A 20,813-nucleotide genomic window follows, 5' to 3' on the forward strand; every position below is an offset into this window, starting at 1 on the left:
AAAGATGAAGTATAAGTTTAATGAAAGAATTGAAAAAAATGGTGTAATAAAAAATTAATAATATAAGATGACATGTGGCACTATAGTTAGAGAAGTGTAATAGAATGGATGAGGACATGTGTCTTTCTTAGTTTATTGGTTATAGTTTTTAAATATTAAGTATAGATTCAGAAAAGGGAAAATTAATATAATTGTAAAACATTAATGTCATTAGTCATTGATGATGAGGTCTATGAGGATATGGCTAAATGGCTAATGGATTGATGTGTTGCCTTTTTACTATATTTTCGCTTGAACATGTTCAATTTCCAGTTTTGTACTTCGTATCCTATTTTCATGATTTTTTCAATACAACTACTAAGCACTAAGGGGCCGTTTGGTTTGCATGGGATAACCGGAATGGAATGAACAAAGGGAAAGAAAGAGAATGGAATGGAAAACCCTTAAATTTGGTATGTTGTTTGTTTTGAAAAACAATGAGAAATAAGCTACCAGTCCCATCACCACCACACAGCCACCCATTTTTTTCAAAATCCACTTTTCAGCCACCACCCAGACAACTCACCACTCGTCAAACCTCCCCCACCACTCGTCGCCATTTGCAGCACCACCCTCGGCCTTCGCTACCCCTCTCCTCCCCCGTTAAACTTCCCCACCCCCGTAAAACCCTAGAAACTCCTCTCTCTCCCCGTAAAACCGTCAACCGCCTCTCCCACCACCCTCGGAACGGTGGTGGGAGAGGCGGCTGACGGTTTTACAAGGAGGGAGAAGAGCTTTTAGGGTTTTGCAGGGGGGCTGGGGGTAGTTTTACGGGTAGAGGACAGATTTGCGGGGCAAGGGGAAGGGTGGCGAGGGGCGAAGGAGGTGCGGCGAATGGTCAGGTGAGGAGAGGTGGTGCGGTGGCTGATTTTCCGGTGGTGAGGATACGTAAGAGGGTGGTGCTATGGTGGTGAGATGGTGGCTTAGGAATGGGAATGGAAATACCTAGGGGGTGGAGAATCAACTTGGAGGGATTTGGGGAAATGAAGAGGATAAAGGGAATGAGAAAAATAGCTTAATAAATAACAAAGGGAATTAGAGTAGTTGATTCCCATTTCCTTTGATGAATACCCCCAACCAAACGACTCCTAAGTCTAATAGGTTGAGTCACGTAAATCCTTGCATTTCTTGTGTAATTTAATAATCAATTTTAAATTATATGTTATATGTCGATTATAGTTGAGCATAAATCAAATACAACACCACTTAATTCATAACATCATTATCATACAATCGAGATTTTAAGAAACAAAAATTGTTTGAGTAGGACAAATCACTCCCTACTTGTATTTCCTAATGCATGGGGTTGGGACAATTTAAATTTGTTTGGATCCAAAAATTAACAATTTGAATCGAATAAACAGATTAGTCACCAACATAGGTCCAAAGTCACCAAAGAAGTGATGATAGCGTCAACTCTTTTTCTAGAGTAGTGGCCTTATTAGGGAAAAAGCTGTCAAGATCAAATAAATGGAAGAGTAGAGACATGTGAGTGTGAGTCGTCTTTTCCAGTTTCCACCTAAATCAACTTTTTGCTAAACTCAACGCACCAAAAAGTAGAGATTATTATGTCTCTTTGGCTGTTTGCCCTTTTTGATTAACTCCTACAGTTCTACTCACGGATCATAAACGGTCCACTCCCATGTAATTGGTACCACTAATTTTATCTCTAATCTCCATTGACAACCAAAGGAATCCTATAAACCCCAAAGTGAGTAGATAAAATTTCAATGAATGCATCACTATCTAATTACACATAGTTATGTTCCTCAAGGTCATTTTGCATAGTTACAAACACAGTTATTTAACTAAACATGTTTATACATTATACATCAAAAGTCAAATAACCAACATAGGTAACTAGTGACATTAACAGTCGTTCAAACTAAATCTAAATATCTAACAACCAACAATAGTCGATTATCAAACAAGGTCAATTATAACTATGTTATTGCTTGTATATACTAAATATAATAACTTTGAAATTAACTTGATAAAGTTTTACAATTTACCAAAAAAATTGTAATAACAAAAAAGTAGGGAGTCTCATGAAATTCTTCTCTTGTCAAAAAGATCTTACCTATAAAGTAAGAATACCCCATATTAGATTTGTTTGAGGACATGAGTGACAGAGTGAGTTGAATATGATGGCGGGGGTCATATGCTAATTGATTAGAGAATATACATTTAAACATTTTCTATCACTACAATGATAAATAGGCAGACAAATGGTGGTTATGACATGTTGTGGAATGATATGATGCGACTAAAAAACCACTATTACCATTTTAGGGTGTTCAAATTAGTAATCATATATTCATATTATTAGAACAATTCTGAATCACGTAAAAATACTACTCACATTGACATAAGCACATACACATGTAAAAAGGCTTCCTCTCAAATTTCCTGTAACTTAAAAATTGTCTCATTTTAGTTAGGATGATCTCAGCCAATCCCCTCTCTCAACTACCGTACATACTATTTAAAAAAAAAAAAATCTACCTACTTATTCAATACAACTCCTAGTAAACTGAAAATTAAGAATGAGACAATCATTAAGGAATAGAGTATGACATTGTACTCCATTTCATAATGGTTATGCTTTGAACTATTTACAACCACCAAAGGCTAAAACAAATTTAACGAGAAAAACAAATTAAGTCTAAAACTTCAAATTTTAGAATTAACCTTTAGACTAAATGCCTTAAACAATACTAAATGATCTTGAGACACCACAAACACCATGATAGTAATTGATGCAACTAAGCACATTAACTCAGAATTTATAGTGGTTAAAAAATAAATTTTTTAAAAAAATCAGAATTTACAGTAAGCATGGAAATGAGTTAGAAACCAATTTCTATTTCATATAGTAATCTGTTGTCGAAATTAATTGAAATAAAGGAAGAATATATGAATATATCTCACCAGTGAACAGTGCTTGGAGATTGTAACTAACCATCTTAAGCTCCATATGCTACATCACCAGCTAGTCAATACAGGAAACCTTTTGTTAATCTAAATGGCTCCACGAAGACAGACAAATAATTCCATCTTGCCTGTGGTCTTTCAATTGGCAGCTTTAGTAGTCATCGATAGAAAAGAAGCTACAACCTAGATTTGGTACCGTTCTTTCCAGGCATTAGTAATGCATCATAATGACCATAACCATGATATAAAACTTGTATCGGGTTGTCTTTGCCATATTCCTGGCCATACTCAGCAATGGGTATCAGTCCGTTATATTTGTCATCACGCATATAAACTGTAATTGGCATCCTGCGATAGATATATAAGGGTTAAAACCCTTAATGCACTGATTTGCAGCAAAGAATGAACATATTATAGAGCAAAGATTGTAGCAAAGCAACACTCTCCCATCAATATCACTGGTAGAAGCGAATCACAATTAGAATCATACCTTAACACATGGGAGAGCATAAGCAACTCAGGCTCACCTCCCCATACATGTGGCTTCCTTATTTGTGAAACATAAGTGTCAAAGTCACCTTCAATAAACCTGTTGTCATCATGATACCATCAAGAACTTTCACTTGGCCAGAACCTTAGTTCGTAAACAAAGAATAACAACTTTGAAAATCCAAGGGATTATTATGCAGAATGGCAAGTAAAGAGGGAAAAAACATAATACAGAACAACAGAAGAATCTCCTATGTATTTTTCTTTAACCAACTACTGCGTATAATATAATTCTGGCAAGTGTGTGTGTGTGTGTGTATACTGTTACATCAACTTTTTCTCCTGCGACACTTCTAATAGACCACCACCCAGGGCAAAGTTACTTTTATTCTTGGTGTTGGAAAGGAGGGAGAGGATACCAATACATTACCCCTGGGTCAACAGAGAAGTTTCTAAGTAGACTTTAAGGTGAAATACGATGCCCATCAGCTACTTGACATTGACAAAGAGGCCCGGACAGTTTAATTGTTTCACTTCATTATGGTGCAAAGCAAAAGAACACATATACTAGTGTACCATTGATGAATAACATTTTCATAAATTATAAACAATTCCCTTGATTAATTAAGCACCGATCTACTGACAACTACAGCACAATTAGCCTAATGAAGCTAATAATCAATTGCCTAAAGTAACAAGAAAATGAAGTTGGCTACTAGAATTTTGATTTCTTGTATTTTCAGCTCCTTGGGCCCCATTACCCTAGACAATCTACCAGAATGACCAGAAACATAGGAACTACACAAGAGGAACTGCCCCTTACTCTGAGATAATTGGGGATGATAAAGCGTACTTACCACTCAGTTTCTTGTCGCCTTCTAATAAATTCATCTGCAACCTGAAACCATCATGTTATTCACATATGAGCAATTTCATGTTTGATAATGCTACATTGCTACCAGGATATGCTTTTGGCTGAGCTAAAGCAAGATTCTGGTGTCATGTACGAAAATGCATTCTAATTATTAAATCATTTATGATATCTACAGTCATACGGTAAACTAAACTCAACTGAGGCAATTTCGTACCTTAGAGATCAAATTGAAAGATAAGATTTTAAAAAATGAAACTACATCATTACAATCACTCGTGGGTGGCAGACATCATTCATAACATAATATGGAGCCTTTTGAGATGTAAAGAATCAACACAAATTTTGATTTTTACCACATGTACATGTGTGTCTATCAGGACTTGTAGCCTGAGGGTTCAAGGATTTTCAAGAAGTATAATTGGAAATTTGAAATAACAGTCTAGGTGAGGTTCTCTTCAATAACGTAAAATGTTATAAACACTGATGATTTTTTTTCAGTTTAATCCTGCTAAATAGAAACTAAATACATATACAATTGGTCATGAATCTCCATACACTTCGTAGACTGACGTACCATAGTCCGCAACTCGTCAGCTAATTGTTTCTGAAGGCCTTCATTTGGAGCAGGTTTGCCACGCCTTAAACAAGCCCCATGAGCAACAGAACGAAATAAACATCTTCCATCTCCAGGTATTCCTGCACCACAAGCAGTGAAAAATCATGTAGAATGCTAAAGAAACTATTCCAGCACAAAGCATATAAATACTCTCCATGTCTGTTTATGGAGTTCAAGTTACAACCTTGACCATTAATTATTACTTTTACATATTCATAAAGATAATTAAACTCTTATAAGAATAGATTTTGAAGAAATATCCAATATTGAATTTTTTCCCTTTGTAACACGATGTATTATTTTTAAATAGAAGCAATAAAATTAGTAAGCTTTGCCTTAAATGGGACATATTATAAACAGTGTAGAACAGAGGTTGAACAAAGGAATGATTAGAATGGGAGAGAGGCATAAATCCTCTCCATACACAAACAGCACACAGAATAGTCATTCTCCAACTTATATCAGCTATCAAAATAAAATTTGAAGAAGACATACATATCTATTTACAGTCTGCATTAAAGCTATCAAACTACTCTCTCCATCCTATAAAACTAACAAAATTTTCTTTTATTACTTGCCCCAAAATGCATATGAATAATAATTGTAAATGTGGGTAGACTAAATATTAGATGCTTCTTTGATATCTTTTATGCCTGCAAAGTTTTACCGACTTCAAGAACCTTTAGGACGTATTAGAGGATCTGGTGTTTGCAATTAAATATGATTGAAACAGTAATAAGTCATCATATACTCTCATACCTATGACAGAAAAATCGGTGTATACTTTCTTTCCATGGGAAACATGGTCAGTTGATGGATTTGTGCATTCCTTTTTGTCTCCTGTATCCTCTGAAGCTTCAGCATGCACTGGATTTGAAGCTGAATAACAAACTAGTAATCCAGAAATCAAACTGACACCACCATATCCCTTTGACCAAGAAAATGGTCCAACTTTTAATTTGAAATCAGACAGCAGTCTTCTTTTTGGCACAAAAATGTTTACACTAGCATCTTGAGGCCAAGATGAGAAACCAATTGATGTCTCTTGAGAATTTCTAGCATTTGCTGAACTTTTAGCCGTTAATAAAGGACATGATCCCTTCTTACTGGATACACCAGATTTGCACTGAATCCATTGAAATGCACGGAAGCTACAATTGGAAAACCATAATGACTGTCTGGAGACAAAAATTCGAGAATATCTTATTCTGGAGATTCCTTGTTTCAAAATGAGACAGCATGAACTGGATGCAGGGGGGGATCCCATATTATGAACATGGCCTCTCATCTGCTTTTGAAAACACCCACTAATAGGAAGCACATTTTTGGTGCAAGTCTTGATAGGAGCGCAAACTATCATCATTCTAAGGCCTTGCTAACACTTCTCAAGTTAACTATTCCAGAGCAACTTTAAGTACTTAACACCAGAAACAGCGCATAATGAATGCCACCTGACCATCAGCATAAAGCAGCTCATGAGATGAAAGTGTAACTATTTTTACCCTGAGTATTCCACTCTCTGAAAAAAAAAAAAAAAAAAAAAAAAAAAAAAAAAAAAATTGAATTTATAATTTAAGTCAGGTGATAATGACCTAACCAACAACTCAGTAAGCTCCTTCGTATACAAAGTCAGCTAAAGCAAAGCTCAGTTGAGTCAAGCACAACTCAAGCAGTTGAGCTAGAGGCCTAGAGCAAGAGCTCAATTCTAAAACTTGTGGAGTTACTTTATCTTCATTTACATATTACGACTTGGAGCAGCTTCTATGAGGACTTTGTTAGAATGTAAAATCAACATTAGTTTCAGAAAACTATAATTTAGAGCTAAAACAACTGAACACTAAACCTAGAAAACAAGCTGAATATACAATAGTTTTCAGCACACGGCTTTTAAAAGGCCGACATGCCGATTGCACAAAAACATACATAGTATCCAATATACTACATGCAACTATTACTCAAAGTTGAAGCGGAAAATCAAATCTGAGAAAGAAAATAAGATCACTAATCTGTGAAAGGCAATCATAGCATATCCACTACTCAAGTGAATCCATAAGTTGTGCTCATCTGCTCACAAATTCTTGCAGCCATTACAAGCAAGGGATAACAGTGAGGAAAATGTAATGAACTAACAATGAGTCGGCTCATAGACATTAATAAGAAATAGGAACAGCAACCAATCACGCTATACAATTGAGTGTCACTCAATGAGGGAAAAAGAGAGTGTAGCTACGAATTGTAATCTGCAAAGCAGCTTAAAGTTGTTTTCATTTTAGTAAAGAACAATTTCAGATATGGAATAAACTTGCTAAATCTACAAGCATTTCATCCTGGAGATGGAAAATTGTCAGTGTCTAATCAAAATCTATAAAAATGACACTTTCCTCAAACAGTGTGAAGCACATATCTATCACTCCGTATCAATGATTGATGCTATCAATGAGTATGTCATCTATCTTGGTTGAAATGAAGGTGGGTGCTAACCAAAACTGTGTCTAGTCACCACCCTTTGTTGCTCTCTTTACAACAACAAAAGAATATGAGTATATGACTAACGCCATTTATCATATCAATAGTGTCACAATGTTCCATCTTCCATGTTTACATAAAATTTCAAACTTCTCAAGTTTACTTAGGCCCTGTTAGACAATTAGCTTTTACCTGTTTTGACCAGTTGTTAGTTGTTTGCATTAGCTGTTTTGACTATCTGATTGTAATTAGCTGTTGATGTAAAAGTGTTTGGTAAATAACTGTTTTAAAGCATAAACAACCAAAAAGCTAAAAGCTCTTGCAATAACCTCATACTCCTCATATGAGTTTTTTTTATGGAGAACCAAACACTCCAAAGAGCTTTTTCAAATGGCCAAACGTCTCTTTTTGCTCCAAAAAGCTAATAACCAAAGACCCCTTAAACTTATAAACACTTTTATAATATGGAAAAACTACATAATTTGTACAAGACTAATCACAAAGGTTTCGAAAGGTAAAAAAACCCTTGATTAGAATCGAATGTAAGTTTTAAGATCAATATATAAATGATAGACAATATGAAATCAATTCAATTGAACAAACCGAATAAGCTATCTAAAGCATTTTAAAAATTGACAAATTACCTAAATTCTGAACAGATAGGGAAGATAAAAACTAAAATGGCTAAATTGATAATTACAGATGCAATCAAGTAAGTAGATGTTAAGAACAAGATAAATAACGCTAAATATTTAAAAATTGAAATTGAAGCTTACAGAGCGGATAAAATTCAAATTAAACATGAATTCCGCTACATTGGAGTCGTCAAATTGAATGAAAATGTAAATTTTGATTTTTAATTTGGAGATTAAGCAATGAAAGTTGTAAAAAGTAATGTAAGAATAATGTAAATGTAGCACGGGAAATAAAGAAATGGGAGAAAGGGAGGCAAAGAATACCTGGGTATCTTTGCAGAAAGAAGAAGATTTCAGAGGTAGCTTGAAGAGGTCATCAATGGCGGATTGCTGAACAAGTAATTGATTGTTGAATGTGTCGCGCGAATGAAGGTGATTGTTGGAGAAGGTGCGAGAGGTTTGGATGGTTTTTGATGTTATCAACACACCATTCAAGTCAAGTATTCAACCCACCTTAACTATTCACCGCCTTTACTAAACGGTGGAATAGACCGTTAGGACTTGCGATGTCTTTTTTTTTTTTTTTTTTTTTAACCCCTTTTTTTTTTTTTTAATGGTGTCTCCTAAATTTGAAAGATCTGTTCAATGTGCCCTTATTGTGTATTTCATGTTAGGCCTTATTGTGTATCTAGAGTAATTTTTATAGAAAATGTACAATTTGGTTAAAAAAAACTTACAATTCGGTAAAAATAATAAAGTCCGACGACATTTATTCCAAAAAATCTAATTTTTTTTCGGACAAACTCTTTAAAAATCTTAATCTAATTTGTTTTTAAATTTATTTTTTCCTTTTAAAATTTTAAATTAATAAGTCATCTCCTTTTTATTTTTCTAAATTCCAATATCAAATTTAGTTCCAACCCCTTTTTAAAAATATTTTATTAATAAAGGGTATGAAATTTAAGTGAAAATTGATACTTAACAAGTTTTTTTTTTTTTTTTTTTTTTTTTTTTCTTGTAATTGTTAATTCCAAAAAAAGGGTTGGTAAAAAAAAAAAAAAAAAAAAAAAAAAAAACGAAAAATGAACTAATTTAAGTATTAGCGAGTAATTTGTCAGAAAGTTTTGCATTTTTTGGCTTAAATGTCGCCTGAGATAATTTTATTACCATTGTCGCTTAGGGTTAACTTTTTTTACAAAATTGTCACCTGAGTTAATTTTTTTACCAAATTGTCACTGAGGGTCTTTTTTATTTACCAATTTGGTTAATTGGCCAACAAGTTGGTTATGTTTCTTTTTTCAAAAAAAAAAAAAAAAAAATCACATCAACGCAAAACCGCCAATTGAGGATAAAACTGTTAACTCAATTAGCGATTTGACAAAAAATTTGTGCATGTTTTTTTTTTTTTTTTGTTGCAAACAAAAATTTGTGCATGTAATTGTGGGTGTTATTTTTGTTATGGAGAACAAGTACGTCATAGTTGTAGCTGACACTGCAATCCACATGGTTATCGTCAAAATTCCTACAAGTAGCTTCTTGAAGGGAAGCCGGCTTATAAGGAGAAGAATAACACTTAGAGACGAAATTAGTCCTATGGCATTACTAATTAGTAGTGTAGTGTATAGACCTTGAGTTTTTATTGCCATTATAGATGTACCCGCAACATGGTCCAAATTTATATTACCACCTGCCATAGTTGTCATTTTGGAAGAAACGCAATTATTTTGATCATCCTGCCAAGTGCCTCCAGGAGGGTTGATTCCGACTTGAAAAGCCATGGTTGCTATGAGGGATGCAACCACCATTAGCGCAATGCGTTTTTTCTCCAACCAATCTTGATCACTCGCTATTCTTTGTGATTTGAGCATATTCTTTGATTGTAAGGCTTTGTAATGCTTGAGTGATTGCAAAATAGCCTCATCCTTCAAATCCTTCTTGCTTCGGATGTGAGTGTCCATTGCTGTGAAGCCATTTGTGTTAATGGCATTTACTTCAATGGATGTGGCTTTTAGTAAAAATGTTACAATCTGCAATGACAAATAAAATCAAAATTGAAATAATAAATAATCATTACTTTCTTATCATTATATGTCCAGAATCTTGAAGCTCAGCTCTAATGTACTTCCTCTGTCTCTTAAAGATTGTCTCATTGTATATTTTAGGACTGAATCAAACCTATATTACAAATTTTATTGACTACAAATTTTCATTAATAATCCATAATAAATAAACCATCTAGGATTTTGTTGAATTTGTTTCAAATTCTGTTACAAAATTATCAAATTTATAATTTTTATGCACAAATAATAATTAGAGATATTTATATTATAAGACACTTCCTATTAGACACTGTAAAAATTTATGTGGGACGAGTACAAAGTAGTGAGCATATAGTAGCATAGCAATTTTCAACTTAAAACAAGAGGTACAGTAGTACAGTATATGAAATTGTTGTTTAACACAATTTCAAAATTAAAACCTACTCATTTTATAAAAGTAGAGTTTAGCAAATCAAATACCAAAATTAAAAAAAAGTCCGTTTAATTTATAAAAGTGGATGAAAATCTCACCTCTGGTTGTTTTGCAATCACTGCTAAGTGCAAGATGGTATTACCATCACTATCCTTTGAATTAATCAACTGATGATCATCTAGAACCATCGACAGAAACATAAGAGCCTCTAGCTGTCTATGTTTGATGCACAAATGTAAAACAGAATCACCGTTATTGGTCCGCTCCCATGCTGCTTGTGAGTTAGCCTGAAGGAGCACATCTAGCACATGAACTTGCCCACACATTGTGGCGACATGCACCGGGTTCCTTCCAACGCCATCACGCGAAAAACATTAGTTAGGCTTCACTGCAAGCAAATGTGGAACAACTTCCAAGTGCCCTTTCACCGAGGCCAAATGTAGTGGTGACGGTCCTTTGGTGTAATAATGATCAAGTTCCTCAACTATTTCTGGTTTTCGACGTAGAATCTCAATTATGAAATCTAAATGTCCTAAATTAGCAGCTACATGTAAAGAAGATTGCATGACACGACCTGAATTTTCGATATTGCATCGATCAAGGATAAGTGGATCTTCGTCTAGCAAGTTGAGTAAGGATGGTACGTCTCCCTTTAATGCTGCATCATGCATTCTCTCTTTTATTTTTACTTCCATGTTTTTGTGGTGCATCATGAAAATTTATGTACTCACTAGCTTGTTGGCTTGCAGCTTTGTTATATATGTAAGTTTGTTAATATACAAGTATTTCCATGTTTTTGTGGTGCATCATGAAAATCTAAACATCTTGTCAATAAAAAAAGAGAGAGAACATCTAAAAGTAATATTTCCTACGAATCCAAAAAAAATATGTCTTGGAGAATCAATCCAAGGTTTTTTTAATCAAATATACTTTTTTTTGTTTGATATTCCACCCGGTTCACCATTTGGGTTAATCCGGATTCGGGGATCAGTTTTGGGTAGTTAGGTTTTAGTCCCCTTCCAATTGTTGTTGCGGGGGATAGAACACAGGTATCCACTGCTCCCTACCAAGTGTAGTCCCAATCATCACTACACCAACAACCAATTAGTATCAAATATACTTTATTGTACTATGTTTTGCTAAACTAAATACGTAGTGTACTTTTCAATGAAATGGTAACGTAATTGTAATATTGATTGACTGATTTTTTTTTTTTTTTTTTTTTGGTTGTTTTTTGACAAGATTGACTGATTCACTTATTAAACTAATTACATTTGTTCAAATTAATCTATATTGGATAATGAAGTGTTGAATATTGTATGTAATCTAAATTTTAAATTGAAATGGATTGTTGAGTAATTGACTTTAACTGCTAAGGATTAGTGGGCAATCAGGGTTCATAATGTTTAATTGTCTAACAAATTTATAACAATTTGAGGTTAATGAGTCGCTGTAAACATGGATTTTGCTTATAAATTTGAAGACAATATAGTAGAAAGAGGAAAATTCACAGAAGTATCCCAACCTTTTCCGATTAGTTTGGCAAAAAGAGACAAATCAATCAATAAATTTCTAGTTATAATAGAAAAACTTACAAGTATATGTCATATATGTCATGCATGAGATATAAACTTTAATTCCACTTATTTCTCGTTTAATATGTTTGTTTCGGGTGAAAACAATGGGACCTTCGAATTGGTCCTTTCTGGTGGGCTAAAGACTGTATTCGGTCCAAGTGACAGCTGGGTCGAGGGTTTCCTACATAGCAAGCAAACGTAAACTGGCCTCGGGGGTGGTGCCGAGGAAGACCCCTCCGATGCCTAAGTCAGTGTGGTTTTTTTTAGAGAGAGAAAGCTATGCAAGAGTATTAATTGCTAGTGAATAAATGTAGAGAGAGAAGATTAATTGTTTTTATACCTTGACATAAGAGGAGAAATGGGCCTTGAGTCATGTGGGCTTGTCGCATTGACTGGGCCTTTTACTAGACTTGTCATGGATTGGAGAGTGAACCTTAAGCTAGGGCTTGATAATTGAATCATTTATAGACCATCCCAATTAGAATGAATTGGACCCAAACAACTTGCCCCCCAGACCCGATTTGGAAGCTAAGCATGACGGGTCGGGTATTAATTCGTAAAAATGGAGGGAAGTAAATGATTTAATTACAAATTTGAATTTGACAGTTATTAGTGAAATAAATGCTATTTAGAGAATAATTAGGGAAGTTGGAAGGTTTAGTGGGGAGTTAAATGGAGGAAATGTGTTTAATGGTTGCTTTAAGGTGAGTTAGTGGGGGTTTTAGTGGCGCGGATTCCTAGGATTCCATTTCCGGAAAAATATAAGCTACTTATCCCACTCTCTCTTCTCATTCCCTTGCAAACACTCTTAAATTCGCGCAACCCTTGTTACTCGCTTCCCAAACTTCGCTTATTCTCTGAGATTTAGACCACGAAACAAGAATTCGTTGCTCCGAACTTGTTGATCGGCAAATTTCGCTCCAGGTAAAGGTAATTTTCTTAGAAAATTTTTCGATTTTCTTTGATTTTTAGAGTACCCCCTCCCCTTTCCCAATTTTTTGAATCTCCGATTAGCCGGATTATGGCTCGAGGTCAGGGACGACAGCCTAGGAAGGCTGAAAGGGGTGAGGAAGAGGAAATTCCTCAGACTAGGCAACGACGTGCCGGGCCGCTGAACATGATGCTCCCTCTGAGTGGGCGGAACCCTCAATCTAGGGCTAAAGTGGCTGCTCCTGCTGGTGGAGTAGGAATTAACGCCACGCCGATATCTTCGGCGCCTCCTTGAGGAACGGGGGAGACTAGCACTTCTGGTAGAGCAGAGCCTTTCGCTCCTAGGCCTTGGGATTTGCCCCCTAGAGCCGAAGAATGGGGAGATGTGCAGCAGAATTTTGGGCTGATGACTTTCAGGCCCTATGAATGGTGGGTGGAAAATAGTTCCACCTACCGCTTCGCCGAGCAAATTGAGATTTTCTACAGCATCATGGAAGAGGATGGGTATTGGTGCTGAATACCCATTATGGAGGATAGGATTCATTGTCCTCCCCCGGGTTATGTGGGGATGTATACTCGGCAGCTGTAGTATGGGCTTCGGTTTCCCCTACATCCCTTTATACTGAGGATGCTGAACTGCTACCGTATTTCTCTATGTCAACTGACTCCTGTCAGCATCCGAAGGGTCATGACGTATCTCTGGGTGTGCCTTTTCTACACCCTTGAGCCGAACCTACACTGCTTCCGAAAGCTACATAAGCTCGTGCTGAACCTCCAAAGTGATCAGGGCGATCACGGTGTTGGGTGGTGGTGCATTGAAAGTGCTAGGAAACACCTCACTATGTGGCCAAATGATACCTCGGATAAAGATTGGAGAGGCCAGTGGATTTGGGTCAAGGCACCTTCGGATCCAGATCATCCGAACTTTTTTGGTGCTCTCAGATACTTAAGGGAGCCTGATCCGGAGATGGAAGACCTGGGCCCTGAGGAAGAAGGGGCAGCCGCAGATCCCAATTATGTTCAGCTGTCCCTCTTCGGCAAGAAGAGGAATCCTGGGGGAACTGGCCGATTGTTCTACATGCTTGAGACTTGGCTGCCCTGCTTCCATTATGCCTTCCAAGAGCACATGCTTGCTGTTGTCGGCCTCAGCCGAAAGTATCAAGGCGGTAAGAAGCTTTGGCTAGGGCCGAGGACTTTATTTTCCTTATTTTTGTTCGTCTTTATTATTAGTATTCTCAGCGTTTATCTTTGCTGTGCTGATTCTACTAAATTTTTGTTCTTTAGAGCTACACGAGGGCAACACTGGTGTTGACTACAAGCGCTTGGGGATTGACGTTGTAATACCCCGCATTTTAGAAACGTATTTTCTAATTAATATTCTCTTAAAAAGGGTATTTTAGTAATTTATTTTACTATTTGAATTTTGGAGCCAAAATGAAATTTGAATTTTGGTGCCAAAAGTATTTTAAAACTCAATTATTATTTTTGGATTTTGGATAAGATTTATTATCCATTTATTTTATTTTAAAAACCGGAATATTTATATATATTTCGGATATTTTAATTAAACAAAATTATATTTTATTATTTATTTAAAAGGGCCGAAAATTCCTAAATTATTAACTATGATTTTCGGATTTTCTATGTGTAGAAAATATGATTTTCTTAGTTATTTTATTTAGTGAATAATTGGAATTTTATTAATTAATTATTTTATACAATAAATATTATTTACACAATTACTTTTAATTTCTTAAAACTAGCAAATTAATTCCCTAAATATCTAAAGCCACCATGATGGATTTTTGGGTGACTTATTTTGGTAAATTATGTTTTTAATTATCTCCTCAAAATATCTTATTTTCCTTAATTCTATTTCTCCATCTTTTTAACATCTAATCATCATATTTTCTTGCTATTCATTCTTCTTAATTATTCCCCAAGTAATTCCAATGTCTTTATTATTTTTCATGACATACATACATTCCATATTCAATTATACACAATCACCTTAATATCCAAACTTTCCTTAATTCTTTTACTCACTTCTCCAAGTAATCTCTTAAACCCTAATTGCCATAATTCTTCCCACATTCTCTTGCTATAATTCTTGCATGAGATAGCCTATAAATACCCCTTCATGCCTCTCATATTCTTCACACTAAAAACCCAATTCTCTTCTTCTCTCTTATTCTTCTTTTCCCTAAATCTTTTCATACTTTTCTTCTCCTCTTTTCATACAAATATTATCCCGTATACCTTTGAAGCCAGTTTTTGGGCACTTCTGGTCAGTTTTTAGGGTATTTATGTTTCACAGAAAATTGTTCCTCTCGAAAAATACTTGAGGTTAGGCTCAAGAATCACCCAATTCGGAGTTATATTGAAGGAGTTATGACCTCTGCAAGTTCTGCCTATTTTTTCCAACGAAAATTCAATTCTCTTTAATCCTATTCTTTTATATTCTTCATGGTTAATTTTCTAAAATACAAATACCTATTTCAAAGCTATAATTTCATATATAAAGTATTATTTTAAAAGAGTTTTATAGTCCATGCACATTAGATTTGAGTTTATGTTGTGATAACCTTATGGTTATATTATTTGCAAGGTGTATTCGTGATTGAATTTTGAAAGTACGAAGTGTTGATTGATATTCGGAATCAAGGTTCTTGAGGTTCTTTTTGTGTGGTTTTTCTAGCAAGGATCAAGGTACGTTTAGGTGGTTAGATACCTTTGAAAGTGATTAGTTTGAATAACATGTTTTACATGATTTAATTGGTGATTGAATTAACTGATTTGAATTATGATTTTGAAATAAATTATGTTTGAAGGTATTGATTTTAATAAAAGTATTTTGAATGATTGATTTTTAAATCATGTTTTGAATAGTTTGGATTACTTATCATGTTTAAATAAAGGATTTGATTTTAAAAGGTTTGTTGAATTAAATAAAAGGTTTTTCAAGGAAGAGTTATTGATTTTAGAAAAGTTATTAACATGAGATTTTATTCTCAAGTATTTATTTACAAGGTTTGATTTTGAAAGCATGTGGAATTAATAAAAAGGATTTTGAATTATATTGGAACTATTGGATATTAAAAGGATTTATTGAACCATTGAATTATTTTTATTAATGCTTTATAAACATGTTGGTAATCCCACTATACGGATTTGGTATATTGATAAGGCCTTGGACTTTGTATGACCAGGTCTTTCCTCAAGAATAGCCTTGTAATATAAGGAGACTAGCTTGCGGGGTGTGCACACTTGGGTGAGGAATTGGATTAAAAGAAATTGGTTCTTAATAAAGGAATTGGTTTTATTAACTATTATTTTGAATATTGAATCATTGGAATCGGTTTTGGAATAATGAATTTGGAATTTATTGGATTAATTATTGGAATTGATTTTTAAAGCATGTTTGCAAATAAATTGAGATTACATTATCTTACACTTATCGTACTTAGCATAATTTTCTAATCCGTATTTCTTATTTGTTTTGGTTCGCCCTGTTTACCGTAATGGTAAGCAGTGTTGACTAATTTCAGATGGAGTCAATAATTGAGCATATGGAGTCCCGGAAATGGTTTCACCTAGTTTAGGAATGTTGGTCTCATCTTTATTTTGAGTACTCATAACAATGTTACTATTTTTTAATAAAAGAAAGTTGAGTTTCCGCTGCAAGTTTTATTATTGAGTTAAGTATTTTGAGTAGCCTTGCGTAATCACACGACAGTAAACCCCTATCACGGTTGAGGACCTCTCAGACGAGGATTCTTCGGACGACGACATGTCTCCTCCTAGAAAGAAGAGGGTTGTAGTTCGTCCTGGCCAGTTTAACATTGTCCCCATGCCAACTGGGGGGATAAAGATCCAAGAGCCGAAAGAAGGCCGGACTCCACCAAAGACCCCTCCTAGAACCCCACCGAGGACTCCTCCGCCACCTCCCGAGTCGATGGACATAAAGGTTCAGCAGAATACTCATGACCCAATGAAACCTACTGCTGATGCAGCAGAGGAACGCGTTGTTGCTGATGCGGCCGAGAAGGATGGTGCTTTTGAGGCAGCCGAGGGAGACAGCGCTTGAAAGGGCCCCTTCGCTGATGATGTTCAGAGAGAGGCTGATGCTTTGCTGGTGCATCAGCCCGAGGTTGTAGTTAACCTTGAGGAAGGTCAAGCAGACTTCAACGAGGAGACCAAGAAAGAGACGAAGGGGGAGACCGAGCCTACTAAGCCAGAAGAGGTTCCTTCGTCCTCTCTCCCCTCTTTTCGGACTTTTCAGTCTGGTGACATGAGTTTCTCAGTGCCTCTTGTCAACGTCCCAGCTACTGTCCGTGAAACCATTTTGGGCAATCATCGGGAAGCTGCTGCGGCTTATTTTGGGGACCTTTCGACTTATTCTGAGGTTGACCGAGCTAGGACTTGGTCAATTCGAGCTACTGCTGGGATCGGAGAGCCCAGCCGAAGGGTCCCTGACCCTACCCTCGAGAATCAGAGGCCGCTGATGCAGGTAACCTTTTCTCCCTACTTAGAAAAATTTTCAGATAATTTCCTTTCTTCTTTTTCCCTTTTTTTTTTTAATATGCCTTGGCTGGCTAACACTCTGACTATTTCTTCAGGTTGTGCACAATCAAACTCTTACTATAGAGATGATTAAGATCCTTTAGCTGAGGACTGAAGAAGCTGAAGCCAAGGCTGTGCTGGAGGAGATGAAGGCCAAGGCTGCCCAAGAGGATCTTGCTTCTGTTGTTGCTGACATGGAACGACTCCTTCAGAATAATGCAGTCGTGCTTCATGACTTGCAGACGTTCGTCTGGCTTCTGATGGACTAGGGAGCCGAGCTGCTGAGGAGGTATGAAGTTTAGGACATCCCTGGCCTGGAGCAGCGGCTTGAAGAGTTCTAAGAGGCTAATCAGATGCTGTCCGAGGAGTTTCAACAGAGGCTCAGCATCTCTAGGGGGGAGTCGCTGAAGGCCAAGATTGACTTTGAGTCTGAGATTCAACGTCTCCGGGACGAGCTAAAAGCGCAGCAGGAAGCCTTTTCCAAGACTGCAACAGAACTGGAGGAGTCTCAGAAAATTCTGAGAGAGGCTCAGAAGAGGCTGAGAAGTTGCTGGAGGTCCGCATCTACTCCCAGGCTGAGTATGATCAGGGTTATGGGAACGATTTCAACGTTGCTAGGAGGTTAGCCCATCACGTTGAGCCGAACATCAACCGGGACCAATGCGAGATTTGGGCTGCCAATGGTAACGACCCTCACATGGTGTATGCCAGCCAAGCTGAGATAGATCTCCTTACTCACTAAGCTGAGGCTGAGCGAAAGGAGCAGGAGGAAGCCGAAGAAAGGGAGAAGGAGGCCAAGAAAAGAGAGTCTGACCAGACTCATGCTCAACTCGCCTCTTCTTCAGCTGGTGCCGAAGCTTCTTAGAGCCCTAGCACTGCTATCCAGCCTGATCCCCCTGCTGAAGCATAGGAACTCGGGCAGTTGTCTACAGAATCTTGCGGATCAACTTGCGCTTAACTTTGTATTTACTGCATCTGTATTTTTGCCTTGACTATTTTTTTGCTTCAGCTTGCCTCGATGTACAAACTTTAATTTGTTTTTGCTTAGTTGTACGTAGTTCGACAGCTGTACTTTTTCGCTTGTGGGCGGCTGCCGATTTAGTATTTGTTGTGTTTACACTTGAAACGTTTGATTTAATGTAGCTCGGTATTCGAGCATATTTTCTCGTTACTACATGCACTGCTTTCTTGTTTCCCTTGCCTTGTTCTTGTTGTCTTAACTTTTCTTTGCCTTTTCTGATTTTTCGAAAATTTTGCAAAAATTTTCTAAGTATGGAACCTCGGCTAGGAAATTTTCCGAAGGTAATCTGAGTGCTCCTTGCCCCCCATAAATCTGAAGTTACTGTCATCAGATTTCTAAGGTGCTTGCTACTATTTTTTAGTATAGATGAAGCTTTTGCCTTAGCAAAATTTCTAAGTATAATTTTTTTTTGTAGTTTCTGGTATCTTTTTTGCCTCTTTTCTGTTTTTCCTTTTTATCCGAAGGAATGGATGTTTGAGACACAAAGCCATTGCTTTGGAAATTTCTCAAACAATGAACATTCGAGGTACAGGGCCAGCTTAAGGCAATACCTCGGACTTGTCCCCGTCCTCTTTTCCCCCAAGAACTGATCTATCTGAAGTATAGTGCCTCTGAGGGGCGATACTTCAATGGTGAGATCGGTGTTCCATTTTAGGTTGGTTCAGCGGCTATCCGAAACATAATGCCTCTGGGGGGCGACGTTTCGGACAGTGCCGAGGGAGAACCCTTTTTGAAAAACAAGAAGGGCAGAAAAATAAAACATGCAAAATTTCGTAAAAATGGTGGCTCTAAGGCCTTTCATTAATCATTGAAAACGCACTTACATAGATTGTTCTGCCTCAAAGGGTTTACACATGATATTTCTTAAGTACATCAGCATTCCAGATATTTTTCGGCTTAGTTCCATCCAACTGTCGAAGTCGGTATGTTCTAGCTGAAGCTCATCATAAATTTCATAAGGTCCCTCCCAGGTTGCTGAGAGTTTCCCATGAATGCGACTTTTCTGCACAGCTGCAGCATTCCGAAGAACAAGGTCTCCGATTTTGAGAGGTCTCGCATGAACTCTTCGGTTGTAGGCTGATTCTCTGCTTATATGCAGCCATTCTGTCTCGGGCTGAGTCTCTAACCTCATCTAGGAAGTCAAGGGATTCCTTCATGAGTTGCTCATTTTTAGCCGAGAAATGGTGTACTCGTAGGCTTTCAGAACTAATTTCCATTGGAAGAATGGCTTCAGCTCCATAACCAACTCAAAAGGTGAATGGCCCGAAGCCTCTTTTTCAGTTGTCCGAAGTGACCAGAGGGTTCCTGGGAGTTCCTCTATCAACTTGGACTTTTGATCCTCAACCCTCTTCTTGAGGGCATTGAGGATCAGCTTATTAACAGCTTCGGCTTGTCCGTTGCCTTGCGGATGACATACTGCTGAGTATGCCAGTTTGATGTCGAACTGATCGGTGTATCGCCTCAGCGACAAATTATCGAATTGCCTCCCATGATCAAAGACAAAAACCTTCGGTATGCCGAAGCGGGTGATAATATTCTGCCAGAGGAACTTTCTGACAGTTTGCTCTGTAATGTTTGAGGCTACCTCAACCTCGATCCATTTGCTGAAATAGTCAATGCCGACTATCAGCCACCTTTTTTGATAGGGAGCATCGGGAAAGGGACCTAGGATATCCAAACCCCATTGGATAAATGGGAGCAGATTCAAAATAGGCTGAAGAACTCGGGTCAACTGATGGATGACTGGTGCGAATTTTTGACATTTCTCGCATTTTCTGACCAGCTCCTTAGCGTCTGAGACCATAGTGGGCCAGTAATACCCTACCTTCAATACCTTGTGGGCCAAAATCCTTCCCCCAATGTGGTTCCTGCAGATGCCGAGGTGAATTTCCCGAAGGATGTAATCAGCGTCTGTTGGTCCCACGCATTTCAGCAACGGGGATGAGAAAGATTTTTTCAATAGCTCTCCTCTGAAGACAATAAACCTTGAGCTGGTTCACTTCAGCTTAGAGGCCAAAATAGCTCTCCCCGAAGCTTGTAAGCTAGGATGGGATCTATCCAGCTCGGTTCGTGATCGGCGCAGCACAATTCAAGTACTTCATCAACACTTCTTTCTCGGCGTACCTCCACATATACAGATCGGTTCAGCTCAGTTAGAGTCGAACTAGCAAGCTTGGAGAGTGCGTCGGCTTGTGCA

At 37.0% G+C, this 20,813-nt stretch overlaps 2 protein-coding genes across 3 annotated transcripts; both read right to left on the reverse strand.

The window, feature by feature from the left end:
• Positions 1-1,981: 1,981 nt before the first annotated feature.
• LOC145582350 (OVARIAN TUMOR DOMAIN-containing deubiquitinating enzyme 4-like) lies at positions 1,982-8,535 on the reverse strand. Of its 2 annotated transcripts, XR_014099861.1 has the most exons (7): positions 8,378-8,535; positions 5,712-6,403; positions 4,911-5,032; positions 4,320-4,360; positions 3,464-3,562; positions 2,971-3,321; positions 1,982-2,119 (listed from the first exon to the last, which is right to left on the reverse strand). XR_014099861.1 is itself a non-coding variant. In XM_081639353.1 (6 exons), exons 2-6 carry the CDS (start codon positions 6,313-6,315, stop codon positions 3,150-3,152), a joined length of 1,038 nt encoding a protein of 345 aa, XP_081495479.1. In that variant the 5' UTR covers positions 6,316-6,403; positions 8,378-8,535; the 3' UTR covers positions 2,870-3,149. The 2 variants fall into 2 exon arrangements, 1 of the variants encoding a protein (XP_081495479.1); XM_081639353.1 differs by lacking the exon at positions 1,982-2,119 and having other exon boundaries at positions 2,870-3,321.
• LOC145581287 (uncharacterized) lies at positions 6,343-10,851 on the reverse strand. Its single transcript, XM_081638318.1, has 3 exons — positions 10,624-10,851; positions 9,527-10,080; positions 6,343-6,403 (listed from the first exon to the last, which is right to left on the reverse strand). Exons 1-3 carry the CDS (start codon positions 10,849-10,851, stop codon positions 6,343-6,345), a joined length of 843 nt encoding a protein of 280 aa, XP_081494444.1.
• Between the last annotated feature and the right edge of the window lie 9,962 nt (positions 10,852-20,813).

The sequence above is a fragment of the Chenopodium album genome, chromosome 15 (genome assembly GCF_948465745.1).
Source record: "Chenopodium album chromosome 15, dcCheAlbu1.1, whole genome shotgun sequence".
In the NCBI taxonomy this organism is placed as follows: domain Eukaryota; kingdom Viridiplantae; phylum Streptophyta; class Magnoliopsida; order Caryophyllales; family Amaranthaceae; genus Chenopodium; species Chenopodium album.